The sequence below is a fragment of the Carassius carassius genome, chromosome 18 (genome assembly GCF_963082965.1).
Source record: "Carassius carassius chromosome 18, fCarCar2.1, whole genome shotgun sequence".
Classification (NCBI taxonomy): Eukaryota; Metazoa; Chordata; class Actinopteri; order Cypriniformes; family Cyprinidae; genus Carassius; species Carassius carassius.
The window spans coordinates 32184759-32197694 of NC_081772.1; the positions used below are offsets into that span (position 1 = coordinate 32184759).

General features: G+C 41.9%; 1 protein-coding gene across 5 annotated transcripts in view; it reads left to right on the top strand.

The window, feature by feature from the left end:
• Positions 1-12936, top strand: part of lama2 (laminin, alpha 2) — a 258283-nt gene that overhangs the window by 95459 nt on the left and 149888 nt on the right. For all 5 annotated transcript variants that reach the window (XM_059499216.1, XM_059499217.1, XM_059499218.1 and 2 more), the window contains exons 11-12: positions 7233-7373; positions 12367-12537. In XM_059499216.1, coding sequence (XP_059355199.1) covers positions 7233-7373; positions 12367-12537 — 312 coding nt within the window. The remainder of the gene's footprint in view (positions 1-7232; positions 7374-12366; positions 12538-12936) is intronic.

Sequence of the window (12936 nt, forward strand, 5' to 3'; positions counted from 1 at the left end):
GCTGGAGAGAGGTAAGTAGAGGAAGAGTAAGTCCTTAGAGGTATTATACAGGTAAGACCTTGTCGAGAACGAGACCGGACCCTGACTGAGTGCGTGTGTGTGGTATTTATAGTGCTGATGTGATTGGGTTGTGATGAGGGTCAGGTGGAAGTGATTAGTATTCCGGTGAGGGCATGCGCTGTGAGTGAGTGGAGGTGGAACCTGGCGTGTTTGTAACAGTCCCCCCTCCCCACGGCCCGCTCCTGAGGGCCGAGGACCCTGACGACGTGGTGGACGTCCTCTTCCCCTGGGAGCTGGTCGGTCAGGATGATTGGAGTGGAAGGTGTTAAGTAAGTTAGGATCCAGGATGTCGTTGCGTGGGACCCATGAACGTTCCTCTGGACCATGTCCTTCCCAGTCCACTAGATATTCAAGTTGTCCACCATCCCGCCGGGAGTCCAGGACGTCTCTAACTTCATAGGCTGCACCGTCTTCTAGGAGGAGTGGAGGGGGGGCTTCGGTTTTGCCAGGTTCTGTGGAAGGAGAGACAGAGGGATGGTGAGGTTTCAGGTGAGACACATGGAAAGTGGGGTGAATCCGGTACTCATGGGGTAATTGGAGTTTATAAGTGACCGGATTGATCTGCTGAAGGATGGTGAATGGGCCAATGAATCTGGGACTTAGTTTGCGGCAGGGCAGGCGCAGGCGGATGTCCCGGGTGGACAGCCAGACCTTCTGACCGGGTTAGTAAGTTGGGGCCTCAGATCGGCTGTCGTTCTACGTCTGCGTAAGCCCGCTGGAGTTGGTGGTGTGCCGCGTCCCAGACCCTCTCGCTCTCCCGGAACCAGTAGTCGATGGCGGGGACATCCGAGGGTTCACCTGACCAGGGGAATAGAGGAGGTTGGTAGCCGAGTACGCACTGGAATGGAGTGAGTCCGGTGGTAGGTTGTCGAAGGGAGTTTTGTGCGTACTCGGCCCACCCTAGGAACTGGTTCCAGGAGTTCTGGTGGCCGTGACAGAAGATACGGAGGAAGTGTCCAATCTCCTGGACCTTCCTCTCCTTCTGCCCGTTCGACTGGTGATGGTATCCGGAGGACAAGCTGATGGCCACACCTAGGAGTGAGTGGAAAGCCTTCCATACCAGGGAGATGAACTGAGGACCTCTGTCCGAGACGATATCCTCTGGGATGCCAAAGTACCTGAAGACATGGTTAAATAATAACTCGGCCGTTTCCATGGCCGTGGGCAGACCTTTCAGGGGGAGAGGACGACATGATTTAGAAAATCTATCCACTATGACAAGAATGCAGGTATTATTATCTGAAGGAGGAAGATCCGTAATGAGATCCACCCCTAGGTGTGACCACGGGCGATTGGGAACGGGCAGAGGATGGAGCTTGCCTAATGGAAGATGGCGTGGGCTCTTGGATATGGCGCAGTCTGTACATCCATTCACGTACCTCCTGACATCCGAGGCCATGTTGGGCCACCAAAAGCGTTCTTTAAGCAACGAGAGGGTTTCATTGACCCCCGGGTGACCAGTGCCAAGAGATGTGTGAGCGGAGTGAATGAGTGGAGTGCGCCGTGTCCTGGGAATGTACTGATGTCCTGGTGGGCAACCCGGCGGGGTGTTTGTAGCAGGATCGGTTGGAGGAAGGGTCTCGGCGGACCAGGTAATGGGGCAGATGATGAATTTTTCAGGGAGAATGGTTTCGGGTTCTTCGAGATTCTCTTCGGGGGCGTGACACCGGGACAGGGCGTCAGCCTTTACGTTCTTTACCCCTGGGCGATAAGAGATGGTAAAGTGGAAGCGGGTGAAGAATAGCGCCCAGCTGGCTTGTCTCGGGTTTAACCTCTTGGCAACTCGAAGATACTCCAGATTTTTGTGATCCGTGAGAACCAGAAAGGGGTGTTTGGCTCCCTCCAGCCAATGCCTCCATTCTTCCAGGTCCAACTTGATGGCCAACAGCTCCCGGTTGCCGATGTCATAGTTTACCTCTGCCGGGTTGAGCTTCCGGGAGAAGAAGGCGCATGGATGGAGGCGACTGGGATTCCCCTGCTGCTGAGATAGGACCGCTTCTACTCCGGTAGTTGAGACGTCGACTTCCACGATGAAGGGTCGGTCGGGGTCAGGATGGACCAGGAGTGGAGCGGTCATAAAGGCCTCTTTGAGGGTGTGGAAGGCCTCTGTGGCGGCAGGAGTCCAAGAGAGTGATTTTGGTTTGTTACGGAGGAAGCTGGTGATGGTACTGAAGTTTTGGATGAACCGTCTATAGAAATTGGCAAAGCCAAGGAATCGTTGTAGTTCTTTGATGGTGGTAGGAGTTGGCCAATCTCTGACGGTATTAACCTTCCCCTCGTCCATCCGGATGCCACTGCTGCTGATGTTATACCCAAGGAACTGCACTGAGGGCTGATGGAAAGAGCATTTCTCGGCCTTGAGGTAGAGCTGAAAGGCCCTCAGGCATTGCAGGAACTCTGCAATGTGGCGACGATGTTCCGCTAGGCTCCGGGAGTATATGAGGATATCATCAATGTAGACAAGGACGAATTTATAGAGGAACTCTCGGAGCACCTCGTGAATAACATCCTGGAAGACGGAGGGGGCGTTAACAAGTCCATACGGCATCACACAATACTCATAGTGGCCAGTAGGGGCTATGAAGGCAGTTTTCCACTCGTCCCCCTCTCGTATCCGGATGAGGTTATAGGCGCTGCGGAGGTCCAACTTGGTGAAGACAGTGGCACCACGGAGATGTTCCAAGGCAGCTGGGACGAGGGGAAGTGGGTATCAGAATTTGATGGTTATGTTGTTGAGAGCCCGATAATCGATACAGGGTCTCAAGCCTCTGTCCTTCTTTTCCACAAAGAAGAAGCTCGAAGCAGCAGGGGAGGTAGATGGACGAATGTAACCCTGGGCCAGTGCCTCCTTGATGTATTCCTCCATGGCCTTCTCCTCCGGAATGGAAAGGGGGTAGATCTTTCCTTTAGGCACTGGTTCACCCGGCAGCAGATCGATGGCACAGTCCCACGGCCAGTGTGGAGGCAGCTTGGAAGCCCGTTTGGGGCAGAAGACGTCACTGAAGGGGGCATAGCAGGTAGGGATGGAAATGGATTGGTTTTCCACTGGGCTCTCTATAGAGGTAGAATAAACTGGAAGAGGTTCATGGGAAGGTTTGGCTGGGACTGGACAACCAAAGATGCAGCTCTTGAAACAGGCGTCGCCCCACTTCAGGACTTCGCCCGTTTTGCAGGAGATGACAGGATTGTGCTGCTCCAACCACGGGCGCCCTTGAATGACGTCAGCGGTGGATTCATCCAGAACCAGCAGATGGCCATGGGACTGGCATGAACAGAAGGTGAGGAAGTGCTGGCATCATTTACGGAAGTGCTCGCTGGTGTTGGGGATGCAGGTTGAGCTGTGAGTGTCCTACAGAGTGCATCGACCAGATCTTGAAAGGGGTCCATGAGGCTCATGCTTGTGCCAAGCGGTGTGGGTCCGGTCTTCTGTTAAAGAATACCCGGGAGGCTGAGGAGTAATAGAAAGATGGTTTTATTGAAGGCACAAGCAGAGGAGCGGGTAGTGCTGGGTAGAGTGATGAATGGGTCCGTGATAGCTGGGTGAAGACGTCAGAGGAGGGAGGTGTACCACACACACACGATGGAGACTTGGATCTTCGGAGGATCGCTGAAGAGAGGTAAGTAGAGGAAGAGTAAGTCCTTAGAGTTAGCATACAAGTAAGACCTTGTCGCAAACGAGACCGGACGCTGACTGAGTGCGTGTGTGTGGTATTTATAGTGCTGATGTGATTGGGTTTTGATGAGGGTCAGGTGGAAGTGATTAGTATTCCGGTGAGGGCATGCGCTGTGAGTGAGTGGAGGTGGAACCTGGTGTTTTTGTAACAGCTGTGGGGAAGAGACTTATCCTATAGAAAAGTCATATCGTCAGCTGAATTATTGTTATGTTGTACAATTTAACAATAGTACAATTCATTAAACAATATTACAACAATATTACATGTTGTACAATATTACAATACTACAATTCATTAAACACACCGTACTTCAGGCCCTCACTTACTCATTTTTATTTCCGTCAGAAATTAAATCTGGCACTACCCTGACAAATGTCTGTGGCACCATTAGCTTTCTACAGACTGTTCAGCCTGAATAAGACAACCAATTAAGCAAGAAGGCACTGAATCCAAAAGGCCCCCATTTAGGTGGTATGGAATTTCACACAAGCTTGTGATGACATGAATGGAAATTAAAAAGCGGTTGACATGCTCCAGAAGAAATTCTTCAAGATTAACACAGAAAACAGCTGGCTTTGTGATGTCTGGTCTTTTCAGCTGTGCTATATTCCTGCATTAAAACCAATTGTTCAGTGGATGCTGTCACAACCAGGACAGAGAGGAAATAGTTGGTAAGGGACTTTTTTCAAAATAGCTCCTCAGAGACTGAGCAGGACATGCACCTCAGATGACTGACAGATGACATCAGCTTGTGTGAACAATGCAGGTCCCAAAAGGACAACGTGCTTCAACAAAAAGCCACCATGAAGTTTTAGTAAGAAGGCCTTTATATATCTGGTCTTTGAGAGGTGAGCTATACTGATCAAAGAACAATGAAGTCTGGAGTGGACTAAGATCAAATATAATGATTACACCAGTCTTGTAAGCTGGTGCAGGAGAACTAAATGAATATATATCTGAATCTCAAGAAACAGACCCTCAGAAGTCTGGCTGAAAGAGCTTCTGCCGAAAGTCTGCTTTAGACAGGACCCTTCAGTTGAACATCTTCACTGTAAGAGAAAATTACCAGTTCAGTGACACTTACAGACATTTCCTTTAACCCTAAAACCCAACACAGTGAAATTCAAAATACAGGTAAAACACCTGTGATAAATTAATACTGAAAATTCCTTTATATTAGCATGTGGACAAAGGAGTTGGTGGTTGATTTTCCAAAGTCCAGTCACTGAGCGGGGAAACACCGCTGTTGTATAAACCCGGAGTCCACATGGTCAGTAAATCAGACTTTAGAGCTGCACTCTACACAAACCGCCAGAACGGCCTCTTCTTCCTGTGAAGATGGCAGGTGGAACCCTGAGGCCCCTAATGATTGATTTGAATCTCATTGAGGGATTTTAATGTTTTCCAGCAACAGAGTAGGGAAGGGAGCCTTTTGCAATAAAAGATGCAAGAGACCCATGATTCAGCCTTTCCAAAGTAGGAGGACATTTCCATGAAGGATCTGACAACCAGAACTGTCCAAGAAAGCAACAACAGCCATTGATGTTCTGTTTCTGGGTCAAAACACAATGTGAGGTTAAAATGTTTCTCTGAGTGCAAGGCGGCAGTACAGTTAGTCACTCTGATCTGATCTCTCAGTATCAGACACACATCTGAAGTCGCCTTTGTTCAGTGTAAATAAAATACTACTTTACACTTTGATGCTATCCTGGCAACTAACTTGCACCTTTTTGTATTTAGCTGGCAAATCGTTTCAGTCTGGATCCATTTTCCCATTCTAATAAAGATTCAAGTCTTTCAACGCATAAAAACAAACATCAAATTTAAAAATAGCTTCAATGCAGCACTACTGATGATCAAGAAGGGCTTCACAGGATTTCTCTCAGCACTCCAGATAAATGTGTGAACAGATGAAGAGTGAGCGGAGGTGAAGCGTGTTTGGCGTTGCCCAGATAAAGAGGCTGTGATGGTCAGATTATAAAGGCAGACGCTCAGCTCTGTTCAGTAATGACTTGGCTGAGGCAGAGCGCCAGTGTAAATGGAGCATTAAGAAACATCAGTAAATGACACCCACAGACGGGATGGACTCGCTCCAGGTGCTGCTGTCTGATGCCAGACTTGCCAATAGCTGTAATATACAGAAATAAATAAAATGTGTCAGAACACAGTCTGGTGACTGGAACGGAAAAGTTCATCTAAAAGAGTTCCTCACGCTGTATGAAATGTTAGCACTGCATTCACACAGAATGGTTGATTGACAATCAGAATTTGAACTGAATTGGAACTGACTCTCTTGAATATCATAAGTGTGAATCTGAATTCAGCTGGTCACAACTCACTCAGAGTTACAAGTCAACAATTCTACACACAACAATTTGATTAGTTCATCACAAGTTTTCTGATAAATTGCATGACATATTTTTCAAACTTGAATAAATAAAAATAATTACACAATTAAGTGTAGTTGTGTCTAATTGTTCTGATTTATTACACGGCTATCTGGAATAATTGATTCTGATTGGTCAGTCGCAGCATTCCCTGCTGTGTTATTTCCCAATAACCATCATCCTTAGCAATGCCGAATATCTTATCACTAAACCAGAACACTTCTTTCACGGCTATCATGTCACAGTGCCGTGCTCTTGCTTGTTTCATTTAAATTTAACTGCTATTATTTTGTGCCTCAGTTATTGACTGTATTTACTGTAAAATGAAGCACAAGGGCTTCATTATTAATAGTAAGCCTGCATTAATATTGCTAAATTGTTTGTCTTGTTGACAGAATGAATGTTTTGTACACTCTTATGGATTTAAAATAATAAATGGATTAAAGAAATCTATATTTTAATTCTGCATGGACACATTAAATTGATCAAAAGAGCAGTAAAGACATTCATAATGTTACAAAAGATTTCTATTTCAAATAAATGCTGTTCATTTGATTAACTTTGTGTTCATCCGTGAATCCTGAAAATAAAATGTATCACAGTTTCCACAAAAATATTTGGCAGCACAACTCCTTTCAACATTTTTAATAAATCAGCATATTAGAATGATTTCTGAAGGGTAATGTGACACTGAAGTGATGATGCATTAGGATTTAGCTTTGATCACAGAAATATATTCAAATAGTTATTTTAAATTGTAATAATATTTCACATTTTTACAGTATTTTTGACCAAATAAATGCTGCCTTGGTGAGCACAAGATACTTCTTTCAAAAAACATCTTACTGATGCATTTTAGCTAGCCTTAAACTTATTTCAAGTTACAGCATTTCTTCGGCAGTAATTTTGAATGGTGCACAATCCCTGTTCCTCACACATAGATGCGAAGAGGTTGCTATTGAAATAAATCAAATGGAAGAATAATGACTTTTCCTTCACAGTAGGGTTTGTGCACCTGTGTGTGTGTGTATTTGTGTGTGTGCTTTAATAGTGCACACAGACTGTTCACTCAACAGCCTCTCTCTCTCTCTGTCTCTCTCTCTCTCTGCAGGAGCATGTGGAGGGACAGAACTGTGACCGCTGTAAACAGGGATTCTATAATCTCCGTGAAGACCGTACTAGTGGATGCGAGAAGTGCTACTGTTCTGGTCTAGCCAGCTTGTGTGCTGAATCCCATTGGGACTACAGTAATGTAGGAGACAAGCCATTTCATAACCACTGTGTGTGTGTGTGTGTGTGTGTGTGTGTGTGTGTGTGTGTGTGTGTGAAAGAGAGAAAGAGATATGCTACCTGCATCTGTCTGTACAACTAAGCTGACCTTGAGTTGTCTTTTCAGAGCTAGCTTTAATTACGGCCGCTGTGTTGGTCTTTTCAAGCATGGTAGTGTGTTCTGTGGCTTTGATGTACAGGCAGATCTTAATGACCTTAAAAGTCCTTATTAAGTAGCCAAACACATTGATGAATCTGTATAAACACACACAGACTTAAAAACATAATGCTAAACTACACTGAGAAAAGAGAATCCAGTTAAACTCAGTCAAATTTCATTTCTTTTAAAGTCTAAATTATGTCTCACTCCATTCTACACTCAAATAATATTTACATTTTTAAAATAAAAATAGTTTTTAGAGAAAGAAATTATTTTAATTAGCACACTGGCAATCTTTTTCTCTTTTTCTAATTGTAAATCTAACACAAATCAAGTTAATGCACAGAACAGTGCTCCGCAGTGTATAATTCATAAATGTCTCATCCACCATATACAACAATAACAATAATAACAGTTAGAGGGTCAGTTCACAGTTGAAGGTGGCCATTGACTTACACAGTACATGGAGAAAAATACAATGAAAGTCAAGGGCTGATGTCAAATATTTGGTTACAAACATTTTTCATAATATCTTCCTTTGTGTTCAACAGAAGAAAGAAACTGCGATACTGGTTTTTCCAAAAAAAGTGTAGGCTGAGTAAATGATGACAGAATTAACATTTTTGGGTGAACTATCTCTTTAATAACTATCTCTTTAAAATGAGAGTACACAGTGATTATAATTATTAAAACTATTTGGTTTCATGAAAAATTATCAGCACAAAATAATAATTGGTAAGCAGCATTTTAAAACAACTTTCAGTCTTGAACAGTTTTAATCAGTGTTGGGGAGTAACTAGTTACATGTAACGGCGTTACGTAATTTAATTACAAAATTAATGTAACTGTAATTAGTTACAGTTACTAAGAAAAAATTAGTAATTAAATTACAGTTACTTATGAAATTTTTAACGATTACAAAGGGGATTACATTTGAATATTTACACACATCCACATACAGATTTAACTGATTTCTTTCCCAAATTGCACTGACTATTCTGAGCAAGGGCGTAACTTTGGGTCTATCATTGGGGGGGTTAAACTCGCGGCATATTTATTTATTTATTAATTTATTGTATTATTTTCTTGTGTAAAAGGTAACATGCTAATTTGCATAATTTAATTATGCAATCCCCCCCAAAACGGGTGACTGTATTGGAGCAAACAGCAGTTACAATTCAGTGACATTGGTTCTACACAGTCCCTGGCACCCTCTGGCTTTACCTCATAGGACACTGGCAAACAAACATCTAGCCAGCCAACTCCAGTCAACAAAACAAATCATCAGCTAACTCAGTGTTTCTCAAACTTTTCTGCCATTCCCCACTTCAGAGGTAGGAAAGGGTTCCGAGCCCCACCTGTCCCCAATCACCCCAACAAAATGTTAATAAACTAGGCTTTAAGTTTAACTGTTAAAATGTATTTTATTAACATCACATTTTAAAAACTTAACATCAAATAACAGCATTAAAAAATTTCAAATAAAGAAAATGAAAGTGCAATTATATTATCACTTTGCATGAAATAAGACTCAAAATTAGATTAAAAAATAATAATAATTGTGTTTGCATTTAGCTTCTGATAACATCAATACAAGTGTGGACTAACATTAACCTAGTTGTGCTTTGATTCATTTTGACACTTTGCAAAATCCATGCAAAAAGAACAACAAAAAAACAAACAAACAAACAAAAATAAAAAATAATCTCAAATTGAACCAGAGGTGGTAAATTCCTAATAATGTACGTATTTTTTTAGGTATTTTAATAAGATAGATACCTAAAATACGTTGCGCATACAGCTCAAGTAATGCGATCGTTATAAAGGTGTTTGAACAACAAAACACATCCACTTGCACATATTTGACAATCGGAATATCCGATATATCCTGCTATAGCTAACACATTTGTGAAATTTTGAATAAAAAAGGAAATAAAAGCAGATCATCAGTCATTCAGCACTATTGTGGCTACGGTGTGACAAGCAATGAATGGCGCGTCTCCATGGGAACCATAAAGCGATACTACGATCAATAACGGTAGCCTTGAAATACTTTTAAACTTACGTGTGAAGAGGTTAAGTAACGTCAAGGCTTACATTTAAATGTGTCTTTGTTTTGAGTGTATGGTCAATAAATAAAGGAATTAAAAAGATGGGCACAAAACCTGTTTGTCATGTTTCTATTCCCCACACTTTGAGAAACGCTGAGCTAACTTAACAGCTAACTTAAGGGTACCTCCGTTTGGTCAGGATTTTTCGTTTTTTTTTTTTTTTTCTTTTTTCTTTTTTTTTGGCTGGTGTCGACAAACAATAAAAAATCGTTGTCTGGCTGCCTTTCAGTGTCCTTTTCATCTTTCCGTCAGCTTTCTCCAACCATTCATCCCATCGACTGCGCAAAATAGTGAACAAACTTGGTACAGAAAGCGGGTTGGGTAATACCAGAGACTTTGGTAATACCAAATCGGTGCGGTGGGCGGGGGGTACATTACAGATTATTTAAAATATGATACTATCTTTCTTGCTGGCAAATGAAATTAATAAAGAAAATGAACAAAAGTATTCATTCTGAATATTTCATATCTATTTTAATCTGAATGATGTGATGATATTGGGGGGGTTATATTAGCTGGATCTGATTTTTGGGGGGGTCATGACCCCCGTAACCCCCGTGCAAATTACGCGCATGATTCTGAGACATACCGCCCTAATAATTTCCGGGATGCGGAAACACAGTCTGGTTCGTAGAATCCAGTCATAAAAACGAAATGCCTAACGCGGACGGAATATGCCACATTTTGGATGACTAAATCAAAAGTAGGTCAGTACACTTGAATCAAAACATGACATGGACTAGTGTCTGTGAATATTAAGCCCCAAAAATGCAATATATGACTCCTGCACGTTCTGCGTGTCTGTGGAAATCAGGCGCGGACTGGACACCGGGAGAACCGGGACAATTCCCGGTGGCCTGGCAGCCGATTTGGCCCGCTATTTAATATCATTATTGTATAATTGCCTGCAGAATGTAATAAAGCGATCATTTGCGAATCCGCCATTTGATAATTAAATCTCTAATAAGTCATGAATTGTTAGTCATGACTCGCGCGCTCTCCGTGCCTCCGCCAAACGGTTTGATCAGACTCAGAGTAATCAATGAGAGAGAGAGAGAGAGAGAGAGAGAGAGAGAGAGAGAGAGAGAGAGAGAGAGAGAGAGCGAGAGAGAGAGAGAGAGAGAGAGAGAGAGAGCGAGAGAGAGAGAGCGAGAGAGAGAGAGACAGACAGAGACAGAGAGAGACAGAGACAGAGAGAGAGAGAGAGAGAGAGAGAGAGAGAGAGAGAGAGAATACAGTGGACTGCTGGAGCAAAGAAGCAGAACTCCTGTTCAGGGTTTCAGGTCAGTTTCATCTGTAAAGATGCTTTTTTTTCTTTGTTTTTTTATTTATTTAATCAAGCAGCAGCACGTTGCTCACCAGTCATCACTCAAAATACTATATAAAGGACATCATTATTATCTGTTGTAATGTTACTGTAGTAATTTAGCTGAAAAGTAATCAGATTTTTTGTGGAAGCTACGACAGACAACAACACAACCCTTACGAAAATTAAAGTTTTGTTATTTTACTAATAATCCAGAGAAAATGGTTACTATTGTTTCACTGTGGTAACCAAAAATTATTTTACAAATGTATTTTTTAAAAATAAATAGAAATCCATTTGCAAAACAAAAAACAAAACAAGGTTATTGTATATAGGCTAATAAAAGCATGGGAATTTTTGTAAGGGAAAAACATGACTCGTGTACAGTATTAGGATTTTTCTATAAAGATATTGTAGTATTGTAGGGTATTGTATTGTAAAGTATAGTTTTGTTCAATCTTGAGTATTAAAGTCATGAGAGAGATGGATAACGGCAAAATAAAGAGACTGAAGAGAAAAATGGAAGTGAAGGTGCAGTTCAGGAGAGAACTTTTAATTATTTAGCATGTCCCCAAATTAAAGATTTAAACCTTTTTTATGTCAGGTCCATACAAAAAATAGTTTTGTCCATTAATTTGTTTGTATGAATTTGAATTTTCCAGTATGATTTTTTCCCCAGTCTGCCCCTCCTGCAAAGACATGGTTTCATTAACTACACATAGGCCTACTGAAGCTCGCAGTGTTTTCAACCTCTGCTGCCTCAGTATAGGAGTACACGAGCACATAAACATAATTTCTAGAACTGCTCTGTTTCACTTCATGTGCATTTTACTTATTTTGAGAAAACTATCATCATATACAGAGACAGCAGTTTCAAAAAAACACCAATGTTTCATGAGTTTATTACACAGAATACGTCACATGCTTATTAGATAACTGTATTTGAGTTAATGTATATGATTTTATTTATTATTATTTAATTTTCACAAATTTAGAAAAGTAATCAAAAAGTACTCAAAAGTAATTAGTTACATTACTTTAATAAAGTAATTGAAAAAGTTACACTACTATTACATTTTAAACAGGGTAACTTGTAATCTGTAACCTATTACATTTCCAAAGTAACCTTCCCAACACTGGTTTTAATATGTTCATTTGTATTTTCATGACAATTACACACTGATTTATTTATTTGTAATTTTCCTCAAGATGTCACAATGTCACAGCATTTCCATCAACAGTGTCATAGAACAGAAGAGACTTCACTTATTGTTGGGCCTTCTGCTGAATTGATGATACACAATTAAATGTTTCTTAAACATATCTACCCTGCTCTAGGCCTGCACTACCCTACAGCACAGTGTCAGAGATCTGAATGTTTTGGTGTGTTTGTTTGCAGGTGATGGATATGTCTGGATGGTATCTGACAGGAGCGGATGGGGAGGGGCATGTGTGGGCGGTGCCCCGCAGAGAGACGGCCCACCAGCTCACCATCAGCCAATCAGAAGCACAGACTCACCTGACGGCACCTTACTACTGGAGCGCCCCGTCTGCTTACCTGCGCAAGAAAGTGAGTGCTTGTGTGTGTGTGTGTGTGTGTGTGTGTTTGTGTGTGTGTTCATCTAAGCTGGCACACTGTGCTGATGTATAATGTTCAGTAATGATGCCATTACATGACCACAATACAGACATCATTTATCATCATTATGTTATAGGTTCATTTAGCATTTCATTTGCCCTTGATTTAACTTCAGTGTCTGCAGGGGAGAGACACAGCCAGGGACTTTAAACACGAGCATAATGGGAGTATGAAAAATGAAATCAGAACCGGACTCTCTGAGAATCACCTTCACTTCATTTCAGACAGTGTTTGTATAATAATATGATGAATACATATCAGTAACAATATAAACATAGTGAGTGGAAAGATGCTGTGTGTTATTTGGCACACAGTTCAATGTGTGAAAAT